At 44.5% G+C, this 19,969-nt stretch overlaps 1 protein-coding gene across 1 annotated transcript in view; it reads right to left on the reverse strand.

Moving 5' to 3' along the window:
• NDFIP1 (Nedd4 family interacting protein 1) overlaps window positions 1–19,969 on the reverse strand; it is a 111,092-nt gene that overhangs the window by 11,706 nt on the left and 79,417 nt on the right. The window contains exons 4-6 of the mRNA XM_063928142.1: window positions 16,847–16,934; window positions 5,154–5,278; window positions 1,620–1,686 (exon numbers count right to left, since the gene is read on the reverse strand). Of these exons, the coding sequence (XP_063784212.1) occupies window positions 1,620–1,686; window positions 5,154–5,278; window positions 16,847–16,934 (280 nt within the window). The remainder of the gene's footprint in view (window positions 1–1,619; window positions 1,687–5,153; window positions 5,279–16,846; window positions 16,935–19,969) is intronic.

Here is a 19,969-nt window from a genome sequence, read left to right on the forward strand (position 1 = left end):
CGTCAGAGAAACATAGCATTTAGCACAAACACATTATACACAATGACAAAAACAAGGTACATGAGCAGAGAATGATGCCATATTTGCACCTCTAAATGTGTACTCCATATTATGCTTTGCAAGACATGTCGGACAGATTTTCCCACCAAAATGCGGAGTTTGTATATTCTCCCCGTACTTGCGTGGGTTTCCTCCGGGTACTCCGATTTCCTCCCACAATCCAAATACATACTGGTAGGTTAATTGGCTCCCAACAATATTAACCCTAGCGTGAATGTGTCTGTGTGTACATGTGATAGGGAATATAGATTGAAAGCTCCACTGGGGCAGGGACTGATGTGAATGGGCAAATATTCTTTGTAAAGCGCTGCGGAATATGTGTGCGCTATATACATAACTGGTAATAAATAAATAATTTGTCAAATTAAATCCCAGAATTAAAATGGCTAGTCCACTAAAAAGAAAACAGTTCTTGGGCTTGAAAATATTGGAGAAGAAATGTACATTGTAATAACTTACCATATTTTTATTTATTTTTACCAAAAAGCTTTTCTACAGGTCTTGGTAAATCAGATTTATAGAGACAGTTAATATTAAGTCTGGTGCATATCCAAAACATGTGAATAAAGTCCAGGTAACAAACATCCAGTGATCGCAGATAGCGGTGGACCAGGCTGAAAACTGTAGGATCTATTATCAGTTTGGTTATTCTATGCATCTTCATTAGAATGTAGGAAACAAGAGGGAACTGTTTGCACTGCTACGCAAGTATAGTGAAGGACCACCTATAGACCCTGCTTTGCTTGTAACTATGGTGCCACATTTTCCTACTATTATAATGGCTTCCAGCACTCGTACTTCTCCCAGGGACTGGTCGACCAGTCCAAAGCCTGTCCCATCTTCCTCGCATTGTCAGCTGTTGGGGCGTGCTGCGCCCAGGTTTCCACTGGATGCACAATGAGGAGGCAGGACAGACCTTCTACAATTCTATAATTACCAATACTGTCACCATACAAGTCGCCAATGACATGTCTGACACCAAGATGCTGTATTGCTACTCTACCTCCTCAGTGTGCGCCTGTACTCCCGCTGGCTGCCAGTCTGGGAAGTGTACATAGTCTTTTCAGGCTGGCTTAAGCTGGGTACACACCTAAAGATTTACCTGTCCAATCTATCTGTTAAGAACAAAAATCTGTGAATGTATGATAGCAAATAACAAGCATAATATAAGAATTGGGGCGCTTAGTGTATTAAAAACTGATTTAATTATTTCAAGAGCGGGGTAATTATATTATTTTTTACTGTTAGCAAATAACAAGCAACCATTTGCTCCCAAATGCTGGAAATCAGACAATGGCCTTTCACACAAATTGGTTAAATCCATTTGATATAACACATTTATCCGATCAGTTTTGTCTATTTCCCAGCGTTAGGGAGCACATAGTTCATTGTCATTTGCTTCCATACATTAACAGATTTATATTCCCATCACACAGATTGGACAGATAAATCTTTAGGAGTGTACCCATCTTTAGTCACATTGATTCCTAGTTTCATAATTCATAGCAGGTAGCCTTGTACAAAGAACTTAAAAAGAGAACTGTGTGATTTGAACTTACCCAATACCAGGAACACCCACCACAGCCAGTACTGTCCATCAAAATATCCAGGGAAGTAGGTAGAAAACTGCAAATGACAGGCAATAAGTAAAACGTTATCACATTCATGTAACATAAAATAAAACAAACAATATTTATGTCAAAATCTGCAAGTGCACTACTGCCTGACTGGCACAGATACAATTCACTATGGGGGTAATTCTGAGTTGATCGCAGCAGCAAGTTTGTTAGCAATTGGGCAAAACCATGTGCACTGCAGGGGGGGGGGGGGGCAGATATAACATTTGCAGAGAGAGTTAGATTTGGGTGGGTTATTTTGTTTCTGTGCAGGGTAAATACTGGCTGCTTTATTCTTACACTGCAATCTAGATTCCAGTTTGAACACACCCCACCCAAATCTAACTCTCTCTGCAGATGTTATATCTGCCCCTCCTGCAGTGCACATGGTTTTGCCCAACTGCTAACAAAATTGCTGCTGCGATCAACTCGGAATGACCACCTATGTACGTATTACAGCATGGTCCTTGGACTGACAAAGATTATAATTCAGTACAGAAAACTAAACAGGAATTCATGTCATTTACATCATCACCACTAGAGGGCAGACTTGACCAAATAATTGCTTCTGAAGGAAAGTTAGTACAACCATTGACCAATGGGGTGATTCAATTGGTTTTACTCTGTGGCTGCCACTAGATGGTGCCCAATGGAGCAATTTAACTGTTGCGCCATTTGGGCTTGAGTGTCACGGGGACACATTTTTTCTTGCAGCCTCCTGAGGTGGCCAAAGAAATGTGCGAAAAGTCCATTGTTTGTCCCCCTAACCAAGGCTATACACGGCTAATCCCCATTTATTTGGGCTTGAAAATCACAATAATTAATATTTAATAATTAACAACTGAATTGCTCCGTCCAGCACACATTAATTATAGCTGCGCCCAAAAGAAATGAACTCCCCCCAAGTGTCATTTTCTAATGATATTAACAACACAGAGATGTTTCTAGTCAATCAATCACTTCAGTGAATGGGGTGAGGAAAGCTCTGTGGCTAGCAGAGGGTGTGACATCTTTTTTACTCATGTAATTCACAGCAAAGCATAAAAATATTTACAATTGTAAAGATCGTAAATAAAGCAGGAAAATAATTTGTAAAACACAATAATGAAAGCCTTTTACAATCATGGCGATATATCTACATTTATTCGTGCCCATTTAAAGACACCATAATCTTCTACACAAACAGACTAAAATTGGAGGGTAACACAACCACTTCAGTACTGCAAATGATTCTGCAAGAAAGCCTGAATTTGATAAACTAGTACATTTACACTCCTACCCCATCAGGTCCATGTTAAATTCTGAAAGTTTATTAACTTCTAACTCGTATACATTTACTGTAAGATATGTATGAAAAGCTGTGCTAAAAACCTATGACGCTTCAGTCAATGAACAATATGGATTTACCAATTTAGTGCCGGAAGCAGAGTTTGATGTATTTTGCAAAACTTTCAGCAGCTTTGCTACAGTAATGTACTCGCCAGTTTTATGCCAGGAGAGAACAGTAATATATACAACAGGTTTACTCAAGAAGAGAACAGTAGTATGTGTGTGCCAGGTTTATGCCAGTAGTAGTATATGCAGCAGGTTACGTCAGGAGAGAGCAGTAGTATGTGCAGCAGGTTACTACAAGGAGAGAACAGTAGTGCATATGCCGCAGGTTTACTCCAGGAGGGAACAGTAGTGCATATGCCGCAGGTTTACTCCAGGAGGGAACAATAGTGCATATGCCGCATGTTTACTCCAGGAGGGAACAATAGTGCATATGCCGCAGGTTTACTCCAGGAGGGAACAGTAGTGCATATGCCGAAGGTTTACTCCAGGAGAGAACAGTAATGCATATGCCGCAGGTTTACTCCAGGAGGGAACAGTAGTGCATATGCCGCATGTTTACTCCAGGAGGGAACAGTAGTGCATATGCCGAAGGTTTACTCCAGGAGAGAAAAGTAGTGCATATGCCGAAGGTTTACTCCAGGAGAGAACAGTGTTGCATATGCCGCAAGCTTACTCCAGGAGGAAACAGTAGTGCATATACCGCAGGTTTACTCCAGGAGGGAACATGCCGCAGGTTTGTCTTTATATGCATTACTCCAGGAGAGAACAGTAGTGCATATGCCGCAGGTTTACTCCAGGAGGCAACAGTACTGCATATGCCGCAGGTTTACTCCAGGAGGCAACAGTAGTGCATATGCCGCAGGTTTACTCCAGGAGGGAACAGTAGTGCATATGCCGCATGTTTACTCCAGGAGGGAACAGTAGTGCATATGCCGCATGTTTACTCCAGGAGGGAACAGTAGTGTATATGCCACAGGTTTGTCTTTGTATGCATTACTCCAGGAGAGAACAGTAGTGCATATACTGCAAGCTTACTCCAGGAGGGAACAGTATTGCATATGCCGCAGGTTTACTCCAGGAGGGAACAGTAGTGCATATGCCGCAGGTTTACTCTAGGAGGGAACATGCCGCAGGTTTGTCTTCGTATGCATTACTCCAGGAACAGTAATATATACAACAGGTTTACTCCAGAAGAGAACAGTAGTATGTGTGCGCCAGGTTTATGCCAGTAGTAGTATATGCAGCAGGTTATGTCAGGAGAGAGCAGTAGTATGTGCAGCAGGTTAATACAAGGAGAGAACAGTATTATACGCAGCAGAATATACTTTCAGTTTGGTTATGTATTATATGCAGCAAGGTTACACCAGGAAAGACCAGTAGAATATGTGACAGGTTGCTGTATGCTGACTAAGGAGGGAACAGTAGTGCATATGCTGAAGGTTTACTCCAGGAGAGAACAGTAGTGCATATGCTGAAAGTTTACTCAAGGAGAGAACAGTACTGCATATGCCGCAGGTTTACTCCAGGAAGGAACAGTAGTGCATATACCGCAGGTTTACTCCAGGAGGGAACAGTAGTGTATATGCCGCAGGTTTGTCTTTGTATGCATTACTCCTGGAGAGAACAGTAGTGCATTTGCTGCAGGTTTAATCCAGGATGGAACAGTAGTGTATATGCCGCAGGTTTAATCCAGGAGAGAACAGTAGTGCATATGCCGCAGATATACTCCAGGATGGAACAGTAGTGTATATGCCGCAGGTTTACTCCAGGAGAGAACAGTAGTACATATGCCGCAGGTTTACTCCAGGAGGGAACAGTAGTGCATATGCCACAGGTTTACTCCAGGAGGGAACAGTAGTGTATATGCCGCAGGTTTGTCTTTGTATGCATTACTCCAGGAGAGAACAGTAGTGCATTTGCTGCAGGTTTAATCCAGGAGAGGAACAGCAGTATATGCACTCTCCTGTGGTTATACATTGTATTAAAAAGGGACAAAAAGTAGAGGTAACAGGATATTTCCATCTGCAATGCTACAAATTCAGAAGCAACAGGAACCTTAATGTGACTACTGTTTTTACTGTATTTGATATTTTCACCCAATCATTTGGGTTTTCTTTTGGGGAGATCAGAAAGTAAACTTACTCTGACAATTAAGATCCACTTAATCAGGGAAAGACCGAATCCAGAAATTGCCCCATATCTGCCGGCAGCTGAAGTTGTCAGGCAGAACGACAGGAAAAATCCAATCCAGTTAAACAGGAATGCCACTGTCAAAGAGAAAATAAACACAGGGTACAATAATTTATTAAAAGTAAAGAACACAGTTACTCAAATGTGTGGTTTCACTCTCTATGGCTATAAATGAATTGCGTTATGGAGAAAGAAAATAAGATTTTACTTACCGATAAATCTATTTCTCGTAGTCCGTAGTGGATGCTGGGACTCCGTAAGGACCATGGGGATATAGCGGCTCCGCAGGAGACAGGGCACAAAATAAAAGCTTAAGGATCAGGTGGTGTGCACTGGCTCCTCCCCCTATGACCCTCCTCCAAGCCTCAGTTAGGATACTGTGCCCGGACGAGCGTACATAATAAGGAAGGATATTGAATCCCGGGTAAGACTCATACCAGCCACACCAATCACACCGTACAACTTGTGATCTGAACCCAGTTAACAGTATGATAAACGCAAAGGAGCCTCTGAAAAGATGGCTCACAACAATAATAACCCGAATTTTTGTAACAATAACTATATACAAGTATTGCAGACAATCCGCACTAGGGATGGGCGCCCAGCATCCACTACGGACTACGAGAAATAGATTTATCGGTAAGTAAAATCTTATTTTCTCTGACGTCCTAGTGGATGCTGGGACTCCGTAAGGACCATGGGGATTATACCAAAGCTCCCAAACGGGCGGGAGAGTGCGGATGACTCTGCAGCACCGAATGAGAGAACTCCAGGTCCTCCTCAGCCAGGGTATCAAATTTGTAGAATTTAGCAAACGTGTTTGCCCCTGACCAAGTAGCTGCTCGGCAAAGTTGTAAAGCCGAGACCCCTCGGGCAGCCGCCCAAGATGAGCCCACCTTCCTTGTGGAATGGGCTTTTACTGATTTTGGCTGTGGCAATCCTGCCACAGAATGTGCAAGCTGAATTGTACTACAAATCCAACGAGCAATCGTCTGCTTAGAAGCAGGAGCACCCAGCTTGTTGGGTGCATACAGGATAAACAGCGAGTCAGATTTTCTGACTCCAGCCGTCCTGGAAACATATATTTTCAAGGCCCTGACAACGTCAAGCAACTTAGAGTCCTCTAAGTCCCTGGTAGCCGCAGGTACCACAATAGGTTGGTTCATGTGAAATGCAGAAACCACCTTAGGTAGAAATTGAGGACGAGTCCTCAATTCCGCCCTGTCAGAATGAAATATCAAGTAAGGGCTTTTATATGATAAAGCCGCCAATTCTGACACACGCCTGGCTGAAGCCAAGGCTAACAGCATCGACACCTTCCATGTGAGATATTTTAAGTCCACCGTGGAAAGTGGTTCAAACCAATGTGACTTTAGAAAACTCAACACCACATTGAGATCCCAAGGTGCCACTGGAGGCACAAAAGGAGGCTGTATGTGCAGCACCCCTTTTACAAATGTCTGAACTTCAGGTACTGAAGCCAGTTCTTTCTGGAAGAAAATCGACAGGGCCGAAATTTGAACCTTAATGGACCCTAATTTTAGGCCCATAGACAGTCCTGTTTGCAGGAAATGAAGGAAACGACCCAGTTGAAATTCCTCTGTAGGAGCCTTCTTGGCCTCACACCATGCAACATATTTACGCCAAATGCGGTGATAATGTTTTGCGGTTACGTCCTTCCTGGCTTTGACCAGAGTAGGGATGACTTCTTCTGGAATGCCTTTTTCCCTCAGGATCCGGCGTTCAACCGCCATGCCGTCAAACGCAGCCGCGGTAAGTCTTGAAACAGACAAGGCCCCTGCAGTAGCAGGTCCTTTCTTAGAGGTAGAGGCCACGGTTCGTCCGTGAGCATCTCTTGAAGTTCCGGGTACCAAGTCCGTCTTGGCCAATCCGGAACCACGAGTATAGTTCTTACTCCTCTCCTTCTTATGATTCTCAGTACTTTTGGTATGAGAGGCAGAGGAGGGAACACATACACTGACTGGTACACCCACGGCGTTACCAGAGCGTCCACTGCTATTGCCTGAGGGTCCCTTGACCTGGCGCAATATCTGTCCAGTTTTTTGTTTAGACGTGACGCCATCATGTCCACCTTTGGTTTTTCCCAACGGTTTACAATCAGGTGGAAGACTTCTGGGTGAAGTCCCCACTCTCCCGGGTGAAGGTCGTGTCTGCTGAGGAAGTCTGCTTCCCAGTTGTCCACTCCCGGAATGAATACTGCTGACAGTGCTATCACATGATTTTCCGCCCAGCGAAGAATCCTTGCAGCTTCTGCCATTGCCCTCCTGCTTCTCGTGCCGCCCTGTCTGTTTACGTGGGCGACTGACGTGATGTTGTCCGATTGGATCAACACCGCCTGACCCTGAAGCAGAGGTTTTGCTTGACTTAGGGCATTGTAAATGGCCCTTAGTTCCAGAATGTTTATATGAAGAGACGTTTCCAAGCTTGACCACAGGCCCTGGAAATTCCTTCCCTGTGTGACTGCTCCCCAGCCTCTCAGGCTGGCATCCGTGGTTACCAGGATCCAATCCTGAATGCCAAATCTGCGGCCCTCTAGTAGATGAGCACTCTGCAGCCACCACAGGAGAGACACCCTTGTCCTTGGCGACAGGGTTATCCGCTGATGCATCTGCAGATGCGATCCGGACCATTTGTCCAGTAGATCCCACTGAAATGTTCTTGCATGGAATCTTCCGAATGGAATCGCTTCGTAAGAAGCCACCATTTTCCCCAGGACCCTCGTGCACTGATGCACTGAGACCTGTCCTGGTTTTAGGAGGTTCCTGACTAGCTCGGATAACTCCCTGGCCTTCTCCTCCGGGAGAAAGACCTTCTTCTGGACTGTGTCCAGAATCATTCCTAGGAACAGTAGACGTGTCGTTGGAATCAGCTGCGATTTTGGAATATTTAGAATCCACCCGTGCTGACGTAACACTACCTGAGATAGTGCTACTCCGACTTCTAACTGTTCCCTGGATCTTGCCCTTATCAGGAGATCGTCCAAGTAAGGGATAATTGAAATGCCTTTTCTTCGTAGAAGAATAATTTCGGCCATTACCTTGGTAAAGACCCGAGGTGCCGTGGACAATCCAAACGGCAGCGTCTGAAACTGATAATGACAGTTTAGTACTACAAACCTGAGGTACCCTTGGTGAGAAGGGTATATCGGGACGTGGAGATAAGCATCTTTGATGTCCAGAGACACCATATAGTCCCCTTCTTCCAGGTTCGCTATCACTGCTCTGAGTGACTCCATCTTGAATTCGAACCTTTTTATGTAAGTGTTCAAGGATTTCAGATTTAAAATTGGTCTCACCGAGCCGTCCGGCTTCGGTACCACAAACAGCGTGGAATAATACCCCTTTCCTTGTTGCAGGAGGGGTACCTTGATTATCACCTGCTGGGAATACAGCTTGTGAATGGCTTCTAGAACTGCCTCCCTGTCGGAGGGAGACTTTGGTAAAGCAGACTTCAGGAAACGATGAGGGGGAAACGCCTCAAATTCCAGTTTGTACCCCTGCGATACTACCTGTAGAATCCAGGGATCCACTTGCGAGTGAGCCCACTGCGCGTTTAAATTTTTGAGACGGGCCCCCACCATATCTGAGTCTGCTTGTAAAGCCCCAGCGTCATGCTGAAGACTTGGCAGAAGCAGGGGAGGGCTTCTGCTCTTGGGAAGCGGCTGCATGGTGCAGCCTTTTTCCTCTTCCTCTGCCCCGGGGCAGAAAGGAGTGGCCTTTTGCTCGCTTGTACTTATGGGAACGAAAGGACTGAGATTGAAAAGACGGTGTCTTTTTCTGCTGATGTGGAGTGACCTGGGGTAAAAAGGTGGATTTTCCAGCCGTTGCCGTGGCCACCAGGTCCGATAGACCAGCCCCAAATAACTCCTCCCCTTTATACGGCAATACTTCCATGTGCCGTTTGGAATCCGCATCCCCTGACCACTGTCGCGTCCACAACGCTCTTCTGGCAGAGATGGACATAGCACTTACTCTTGATGCCAGGGTGCAAATATCCCTCTGTGCATCACGCATATATAATAATGCATCCTTTAAATGTTCTATAGTTAACAAAATATTGTCCCTATCCAGGGTATCAATATTCTCAGTCAGGGAATCCGACCATGCGACTCCAGCACTGCACATCCAGGCTGAGGCGATTGCTGGTCGCAGTATAACACCAGTATGTGTGTATATACTTTTTAGGATATTTTCCAGCCTTCTATCAGCTGGTTCTTTGAGGGTAGCCGTATCAGGAGACGGTAACGCTACTTGTTTAGATAAACGTGTGAGCGCCTTATCTACCCTAGGGGGTGTTTCCCAACGCGCCCTAACCTCTGGCGGGAAAGGATATAATGCTAATAATTTTTTAGAAATTAGCTGTTTTTTATCGGGAGAAACCCACGCTTTTTCACACACCTCATTTATTTCCTCTGACTCAGGAAAAAATATTGGTAGTTTTTTCTCACCCCACATAATACCCTTCTTTGTGGTACTTGTAGTGTCAGAAAGGTTCAATGCCTCTTTCATTGCCGTGATCATGTAACGTGTGGCCCTACTGGACATTACGTTTGTCTCGTCACCGTCGACACTAGACTCAGTATCTGTGTCAGGGTCTGTGTCGACCCACTGAGGTAACGGGCGTTTTAGCGCCCCTGACGGTGTCTGAGACGCCTGGACAGGCACTAACTGATTTGCCGGCTGTCTCATGTCGTCAACAGTTTTTTGCAAATTGCTGACATTATCACTTAATTGTTTAAATACAATCATCCAGTCAGGTGTCGACTCCCTAGGGGGTGACATCACCAACGCAGGCAACTGCTCCGCCTCCACATAATTTTGCTCCTCATACATGTCGACACACGCGTACCGACACACAGCACACACACACCGGGAATGCTCTGATAGAGGACAGGACCCCACTTAGCCCTTTGGAGAGACAGAGGGAGAATCTGCCAGCACACACCCAGCGCTATATATATATACAGGGATAACCTTATATAAGTGTTATTCCCTTATAGCTGCTGTTAATTATTGTTATTTGCTGCCAACAATGCCCCCCCTTCTCTTTTTTACCCTGATTCTGAAGCAGGACTGCAGGGGAGAGTCAGGGAGCCGTCCTTCCAGCGGAGCTGTGAGGGAAAATGGCGCTTGTGTGCTGAGGAGATAGGCTCCGCCCCTTCACGACGTCCTTATCTCCCGCTTTTTTGTGTAAAATGGCAGGGGATTAAAATACATCCATATAGCCCAGGAGCTATATGTGATGTATTCTGTTTTGCCACCTAAGGTATTCTGTTATATTGCGTCTCAGGGCGCTCCCCCCCCAGCGCCCTGCACCCTCAGTGACCGGAGTGTGAAGTGTGCTGAGAGCAATGGCGCACAGCTGCGGTGCTGTGCGCTACCTTAGTCTGAAGACAGGATGTCTTCTGCCGCCGATTTCACCGGACCTCTTCGTCTCTTCTGGCTCTGTAAGGGGGACGGCGGCGCGGCTCCGGTGACCCATCCAGGCTGAACCTGTGATCGTCCCTCTGGAGCTAGTGTCCAGTAGCCTAAGAAACCCGATCCACTCTGCACTCAGGTGAGTCCGTTTCTTCTCCCCTTAGTCCCACGATGCAGTGAGCCTGTTGCCAGCAGGACTCACTGAAAATAAAAAAACCTAACTAAACTTTTATTCTAAGCAGCTCAGGAGAGCCACCTAGATTGCACCCTTCTCGGCCGGGCACAAAAATCTAACTGAGGCTTGGAGGAGGGTCATAGGGGGAGGAGCCAGTGCACACCACCTGATCCTTAAGCTTTTATTTTGTGCCCTGTCTCCTGCGGAGCCGCTATATCCCCATGGTCCTTACGGAGTCCCAGCATCCACTAGGACGTCAGAGAAAATGACATTAGGACCGCAGATTGTGTGACAATAAGCTGTTTGGATAAAATCATGAAACAATGGATGTGCCTTCTTTATTTCCTATTAGTGGCTAGCGCCACAAGTACAGGAAGAGATTACACTGTATAATGTCATATTGGTACTGTGTGCCTGATATTATTGTAAAGTGCTCGAGACTTGAAGATCCTTGGCTGAAATACTCTCCTGCCAATATGTGTGCAGAAAGAAATTGTATATAAAAGGGGCAGAAGAGCTCATTGTAATTTTTTTATACTATCTTGTACATATGGAAGACTCACATGTTCCACATACTGGTGTGTAACAGTCCTTGTAAGGACTCTGAAGATCGATCACTCTGCTTGCGAGATTGTGCCGGACGCCTATGCTGTAACCTGTGAACTACAGGTAAGAGCAAAGCGCTCATCCGTTCCCTAGCTGCCCTATGTTGAACAGTCATATGTTCCCCGGCTGTCTTGTGTTATCCTGCGGTCCTGATCCATAGTAAGCTTCAAGAGGAAACAAGCACAGTCACTAGAATTGTAGTGCTGCAGTTGCACTGTGCAAAAGTAGGCGGGTACAGGTGCTGGAAATAGAGCCTGTTGGCAACAACTACTCTACTACAAGTAGTGTACACTCGCAGTCAGCGAGTGTCTGGTTGCTGCGAACCACTAGTAGCAGTGGGCAGTATGGCAGCTTATGGACAGTTAGGAAATCCCAAAACCAAGCAGTAAAACCGCAAATAAACTGTAGGGAGAGAAAAGACAGGGTGGCAATGGAGACCTGTCCCGTCACACTACTAAATGGCAGTTTTATCTCCCACTGCTGTTTACCACTATTAGTTTTGTTTATTACAGTCTTCACCAATGCTTTTGGAAAATCATGAATACACACATCAGCTGAGCGAGGGACGAGGGTCAGGCAATTTATGAGTTTATGCTACGTACACACTTGGTCCGTGTTCTCAAACTGTGTGCCGTGGCACCGAGGGGTACCTCAGGACACTTGCAGAGGTGCCTCGGGTTGGTGATAAGAGAACCAATTCAAATTATTTATGGTCAATGTAATAAGCAAAACCAGTGCTGGTGTCTACCAGTCATAAAACACGTGGACAAACAGAAGCGAAACTTGTCCCTTAATACATCATTAAATCTAAGTATTTAAAACGCATTTTACTGAAATTAATATATTTTTTTTTTTTAAATCCCAATAAGAAATTTTGGCCTAGGATTGCCATGAAAAAAAATCTGATACTCTAGGGAGCAGCAATTCAAAAAAGTTTGGGAACCACTACACTAGGCAATATATCAGCCTTTTGCATGAATGGCTGATATATCGCAGTCGGTGGGTGTGTACACCCCATATGTCTGTGAACAACGTCATTCACAGACATATCGCATTGGCTGTGTACCACAGTCGATGACCAATATACAGTGGTGCTTGAAAGTTTGTGAATACTTCAGAATTTTCTATATTTCTACTAAAATTTGGCCTAAAAGTAGATAAAGAAAACCAAATCAAATAAATGAGATAAATAAATTAGACGTGTTCATTTTTTATTGAAGAAAACGATCCAATAATCACATATCTGTGGGTGGCAAAAGTACGCGAACCTTTATGGGCCCTACACATTGGCCAATCTGCCCGACGGCGGATACGGCCGACCCTGCGGCGGGTGGGCAGTGAAGTTACTTCACTCGTCACGCGGCTCCATAGAACTGCAGGCAAATATGGACGAGATAGTCCATATTGGCCTGCATGTACAGCCGACAGGGCACCAGCGATAAACGAGCACGGGGCCACGCATCGTTCATCGCTGGTGCCTCCACACTGCACGATATGAACGTTATCTCGTTCATTAATGAACGAGATCGTTCATATCGTGCAGTGATGTCGGCCAGTGTGTAGGGCCCATTAGGCTTAGCAAATATTTTGAAGGTGAAATTAGAGTCAGGTATTTTCAATCTATGGGATGACAATCAGGTGTGAGTGGACCACCTGTCATTCACAGAACAGGGATCTATCAAAGTCTGATGTTCATAACATGTTTGTGACAGTGTCTCATGCCACGGATAAAGCAGATTTCTGAAGACTTCAGAAGAAGAGTTGAAAAAGGTTACAAACCATCTCTAAAGAGTTTGGACTCCACCAATCAACAGTCAGACTGTGCACATATGGAGGAAATTCCAGACCATTATTACCCTCCCCAGGAGTGGTCGACCAGCAAAGCGTCCAATAATCACGCCAAGAGCAAGGCGTCCAATAATATGCAAGGTCAAAAAGAAATCCAAGGTATCCTCTAAGCAACTGAAGACCTCTCACATTAGCTAATCTTAATGTTCATGAGTCCAGCATCAGGAGGACACTGAACAACAACGGTGTGCATGGCAGGATTGAAAGGAGAAAGCCGCTGCTCTCCAAGAAGAACATTGCTGCCTGTCTGCAGTCTGCTAGATCACCTTTGCTACCTACATACTCTATATTACTCTCAGGGGAGCACCTCCTTATCACAAAATTATGGGGCAGATGTATTAACCTGGAGAAGGCATAAGGTAGTGATAAGTGCAAGGTGATAAACGCACCAGCCAATGAGCTCCAATATGTAAATTAACAGTTAGGAGCTGATTGGCTGGTGCGTTTATCACCTTGCACATATCACTGGTTTATCACTTCCTTATGCCTTCTCCAGGTTAATACATATGCCCCTATATTCCTTGTTTAGGAGGGATACATATGATATCCCGGCAGACAGGATGCCGGCTGTCACTATACAGACAGTGGCATCTCGTCTGCCAGAATCATGGCAGCAAGTACGCTAACCACGCTTCAAACACGGTGGCTCGCTTTGCTCGCAACAGGTTCTATTCCCACTGGGTTGGTGGCATAGGCCCACCAAATGAGTGGGAATGCCAGCGTTTGTCGAAATTCCGGGCATGAGCATTTCACCGACTGTCGGTGAAATGCCAACGCCTCAACCTCCGTGATCCCGACAGCCGGTATATTGACTGGATCCCGTTTAGGACTGACTTGTTTAATACTGTAATCACCAATTGTTTATGTTGTTCACACACATAACTACTCTACGAGTGCTCATGTTCCCCCTTTCCTTGCTAGTCAAACGTAAAGATAACCTGGACAAGCCAGAAGGCTATTGAAACAATGTTTTGTGGACAGATGAGTCCAAAATAGAGCTTTTCAGCTTAAATGAGAAGCGCTGCTTGGAGAAAAGAGGACACTGCATTCCAACATAAAACCTCATACCATCTGTGAAACACGGTGGTGGTGGTGGTATCATGGTTTTAACCTATGTTGCTGTATCTGGACCAGGACGACTTGCCATCATGGATGGGACAATGAAATCTTAATTGTAGCAGAATATTATAAAGGAAAATGTCAGGAAATCTGTCCATTATAGATGGATCTCAAGAGAATGTGGGTCAGGCAGCAAGACAACAACCCAAGCTCACAGCTCATTCGTCCACAGAATGGCTAAAGAAGAATAAATGTAAAGTTTTGGAATGGCCAAGTCAAAGTCCTGACCTTAGTCTAATCGAAATGTTGTGGTAGAACATGAAGTGAGCAATTCATGAGAGGAAACCCTTCAACATAACAGAGTTGAAGCTATTTTGTACAGAGGAATGGGGTAAAATTCCTCCAATCCGTGCAGTTCCACTTTCCTGCTTGGGGTGTCACTCTCTCCTCTGGGGCTTCTATCACACTCTGGTCTGAATCTCAGCACAGAGACAGACCAAGTATCATAGAAGCACCAGAACAGAGAGCGACACCCCAGGCAGGAAAGAAGAACTGCACGGGTTGTGGCAGGTGCTAGAGTGAACACTACAGTACATGTAAATACCTACAATAAATGAATATATTGTTTTTACATGATTAATAAATGATAGGGCATGTCCTCTAGTGTAGTATTGTGAGTGCATAATCACACTATGATAACAATGACAGGACAGCAGTAGGAGGAGATAAATGGATTAAGGTGAAGAGAAATCAAATAATGGCAACTATACCAAATGATAAACTGTGCATGCAAATTTACAGTAGAAGCATCATCATAAAGACTGTTTTTTATTTTTTAAATAGATGCACCTTTGAAAAAACAAACAAAAAAAAAAACAGATTTTTATATATATATATATATATATATATATATATATATATATATATATACACACACATACACACACACATTTAATATATTTTTATATATATATATATATATATATATATATATATATATATATATATATATGTATGTAAAATACAACAAACCCGGCACTCCACCTAATTATTATAACCAGTCCTGGTGCCCTCACAACGAATGAATAGAGGATGGCAATGGTGCGGCACTCAGAGACATTTTTCCATCAGAAAATAAAACTCACGGACACAGGGGTCACTGGATTCAACGTTTCAATCCCCACAGGATTCTTGACAAAAATCCTGTGGGGATTGAAACGTTGAATCCAGTGACCCCTGTGTCCGTGAGTCTTATTTTCTGATGGAAAAATGTCTGAGTGCCGCACCATTGCCATCCTCATAATATATATATATATATATATATATATATATATATATATATATATTTAGCAAAGCATGTACAGGTGCGCTGGTGACTCTATCATGGACCATCCACAGACCAACCGTCCGGGTTTGGGGCACTGGTAAGTTTAATTACCGCAGCACATTCCTCCTATAATGACTCCGAACTCCAGGAGATAAGTTTTCTACAGATAAAAATAAGGAGAAGGTGCGCTCATAGTGCAAATCAATACTTTAATGGAAAGTACACCGATACGTATAATCCAGGACAGGTAATTCAAAGACTCGTACCCTAATTACCCACACTGTGGGCTGAATACCACATGATATAAAATTTTTCCACAAGGCTGTAGCTGTGATCGCCTACCGCAGTCCGGGACAAAGCACCGTATCCGGCCGTGAAAGAGCCAGGACCCGTCAAGCCACCGTGCTGGGGAATCATGCAGATCATCCAGTACACTTGCAGGAGAGAGACGTCAGACAGACCACGCCCCAACGCGTTTCGTGTATCACTTCGTCAGGAGGCTCCTGACGAAGTGATACACGAAACGCGTTGGGGCGTGGTCTGTCTGACGTCTCTCTCCTGCAAGTGTACTGGATGATCTATTGTTAGTTTTCCAAGATGTTTGGAACAATCTCCCTGCCAAGATCCTTCAAAAACTGTGCGCGCAAGTGTACCTAGAAGAATTGATGCTGTTTTAAAGGCAAAGGATGGTCACACCAAATTTTGATTTGATTTACATTTCTCTTCTGTTCATTCACCTTTCATTTTATTAATTGATAAAAATAAACTATTAACACTCCTATTTTTGAAAGCATCCTTACTTTGCAGTATTTTTTCCAAACCTGCTTAAAACTTTTGCACAGTATTGTGTGTGTTATTATTTTTATATTATGTTTTATTATTATTTTAAGAAAGGGTTACAGTCCATTTAACTTGCCACACACAGCAAATTATCTAGCTATACAGATACGTTTGCATTTTACTATATATTGCCCAAGACATAGCTATGAATTAATATTTTGGAAGTCCCAGCCTGGCACCACTCTGTGGGGTTATCAATAGGTCTCTGGTTTTGCCTTTTTATCCAGCTGGTTTATCCACTGCCAGGAAGACTGGGTTTTGTGGTTATGATCAGGACACACAATAAGAAAGAAACACATTTTTGTTCAGGTGATGTCTTTTACAGAAAACAGGTTTGTGAACAAATACTTACTAAAAAATGTCAGCATAAAGATGCCATCGTTCCCTATCCTCAGCTGATCTGCATCATCAAAATCATCCCGTGCCACAAATTCATCATCCTGCCACAGATTAAAGGTCAGATTGTTAGTGTTATGGTTACAGCTGAACATAGTAAAACAATGAAGAAGTCTGCTCATTACTGCCAAGAAAGGAAGAACAACATAAGAGTACATGCTGAAATCTTGTGTTGTTTAATTAACAGAGAATCTAGGAAAACTGCCAGTATTAATCATGGCTAACATGTTGTTTCCCTTTCAGGGCGCACAAAGTGTAATCAAGAGAAACATCCATAGTGTGCAGGCTCCTTCTCAGCTGGAAGAGATTAAAAGTCAACAAAACCCAAAATAAAATTGTCATATTGAGATATAAACAGCAGGAACTAAGCGATCAGTAGAGACCTTTCTGAATCGTACCTTTATCTACATATTAAAAATAAAACTCACTTTTATGTTGATCTCTTTAATGTGTCCAACAACCGTAGATCATATTAATGACTGAACAGTATCTTGTCCTGTCCAAAACCTTCTCATATAAGATACTAATATTTTATATTCAGAAACTTGCTGCACCAGACTAGAGGTACAGTAAATGCATTATTCAATTTATGCTCCACTGACCCATCACAAAAGTATGTAACATTCACAAATACAAATGTGAGAATGACACTGCCAACGCAGAACTCGCATTGTATGACATTGCACTAGTTGTTGCAATAGGTTATCTGCTGGTAGACTATTAGTATAGAATATCGACATTCAAAATGCTGACAATATGTCAATACTCACAATGTAGACATTGGAGGATACTCAATTCTTGTCGGAAACTGCCGTCTTGTCGGAAAGATGGCAGTTTCCAGCAGGTTTAGATCGGAAGGGGTTCCGAGCTATTCAATGCCGGCTGTTTTTTCTGACAAGTCAGGAATTCCCAACTTGTCGGAACCACGTGTTCTGTCGGAAGCGCAGCCAAACCAGACAGGTTTTAGCCTCATTTCCTACAATGTCAATCAGACTTTAAAAAAAGTCGGATTGGCATTGTCGGAAACAGGCCAAACCTGTCGGGTTTGGATGTGGTATTGAACACTGACCTGTCGGCTACTTTCCGTCGGAAAGGATCCGACAGGAATTGAATATACCCCACTGCGAGTGCCGATAGACAATTTTTGGGCTAGGGTTTGACCGCAAACACACTTAGGGTCAGTCATATTCACCGCCAGAAACAGACAACCGCATGCTGAACACACAATATCACAATGTCGATATTATGTCAGTGTTGGCATGGTACATGTCAACCTCCAGTCCATGTCGGCATTCTGAATGTCAACTAATTCTACCACAACCCTCTTAATTAAATACATTTTCAATTGATAGTAAAATGTCATTTAAAACATACAAGACATGCAGAACATGTAACAGTAATTGCAGCCCCTGAATAACTGCTTTACTGCAGCATACAATAATTACCATACATCACATTCTTGATATCCTCACATGTAAATCCATGTCGCTCTCTGTCTAGTACAGTGCGTCTCTAAAGCAGTCCTTAAGACACACTAACACTCCAGGTTTAAAGGATATCCATGCTTGAGAACAGGTGACTTCATTAGCCTCAGTTATTTTGGTGTAACCATGGGTAGCCTTTAAACTTGGACAGTTCAGTGTGTTTTGAGGACAGAGTATGAGAAGCACTTGTCTAGTACTTCATGTACATGTTTATTGTGCTATGAGTTGAAGATACTTTAACACTAGTCTCAAGTAATCAAAATGGGCCTGATTCAGATAAGGAAGTAGTTGGCACAGCTACTGTGTCTTTGTACGTAGCGGCTGTGATAAAATATGCAAAAGCCGCAGAAGACGTCATGAATTAAAAGACGCCCACTGCCGGCTTCTGTGATCCGCTACTGCAGCATCGGATCACCTGTGTGATCATCAGACATCTGAGCAACCCTCAGATTATTCAGTATGTCCGGATAAATCATGCTACAGAGGCCAATCAATTGCGCAGCCAGTGCGACATCTGCGCAGATCTAAAACCATCAGAGAGATGTGCATAACATTGAGTCAACGTACATGTCTGAATCACAATGGTGAAGCAAAACCAAAACTCAAAAATAGGACTTGGGGGGGGGGGGGGGGGGGGGGGGGGGTTGTTTGTGGTATATTAACATACAATCTCAGACAGATAATGATCAAACTTTTTGTATAACTACCACAAGAAAGAAAGGCTAAACAAGCAGCACTGTCTCAGTCTAGCGCCACTAACGTTATACAAATGTCTCTATTTCTAAATATATTAAAGCACTACAGGAGAATAAAGACTAAAATCCAGATAAGCACAATAAGACAGCATTTACTAGTTACGGACACAAGCAGCTGCCATACCTCCAGTGATATAGGGAAGAAATCATCGAAAGATTCCAATCTTTCTCTGTTCTGAATGAGTGCAGGTAAATCCAAAAGAGAAAAGTATAACAGATATTTAACATGTGCTGCACACCATGGCTTGTGTGTACTGCTAACCAGCCACCTTGCCGGGGCTGTGTGTACTGCTGGCCAGTTGCCACGCCCGGGCTGCGTGTACTGGTGGCCAGTTGCCACGCGGGGGCTGTCTGTACTGCTGGCCAGTCGCCACGCGGGGGCTGCGTGTACTGCTGGCCAGTCGTCACGTGGGGGCTGCGTGTACTGCTGGCCAGTCGTCACGCGGGGGCTGCGTGTACTGCTGGCCAGTCGTCACGCGGGGGCTGCGTGTACTGCTGGCCAGTCGTCACGCGGGGGCTGTGTGTACTGCTGGCCAGTCGCCACGCCTGGACTGCGTGTACTGCTGGCCAGTCGCCACGCGGGGGCCGTGTGTACTGCTGGCCAGTCGCCACGCCCGGGCTGCATGTACTGCTGGCCAGTCGCCACGCCCAGGCTGCGTGTACTGCTGGCAAGTCGCCACGCCCAGGCTGCGTGTACTGCTGGCCAGTCGCCACGCCCTGGCTGTGTGTACTGCTGGCCAGTCGCCACGCCGGGCTGTGTGTACTGCTGGCCAGTCGCCACGCCCGGGCTGCGTGTACTGCTGGCCAGTCGCCACGCCCGGGCTGCGTGTACTGCTGGCC

This window comes from Pseudophryne corroboree, chromosome 6 (assembly GCF_028390025.1).
Source record: "Pseudophryne corroboree isolate aPseCor3 chromosome 6, aPseCor3.hap2, whole genome shotgun sequence".
NCBI classification, from domain to species: domain Eukaryota; kingdom Metazoa; phylum Chordata; class Amphibia; order Anura; family Myobatrachidae; genus Pseudophryne; species Pseudophryne corroboree.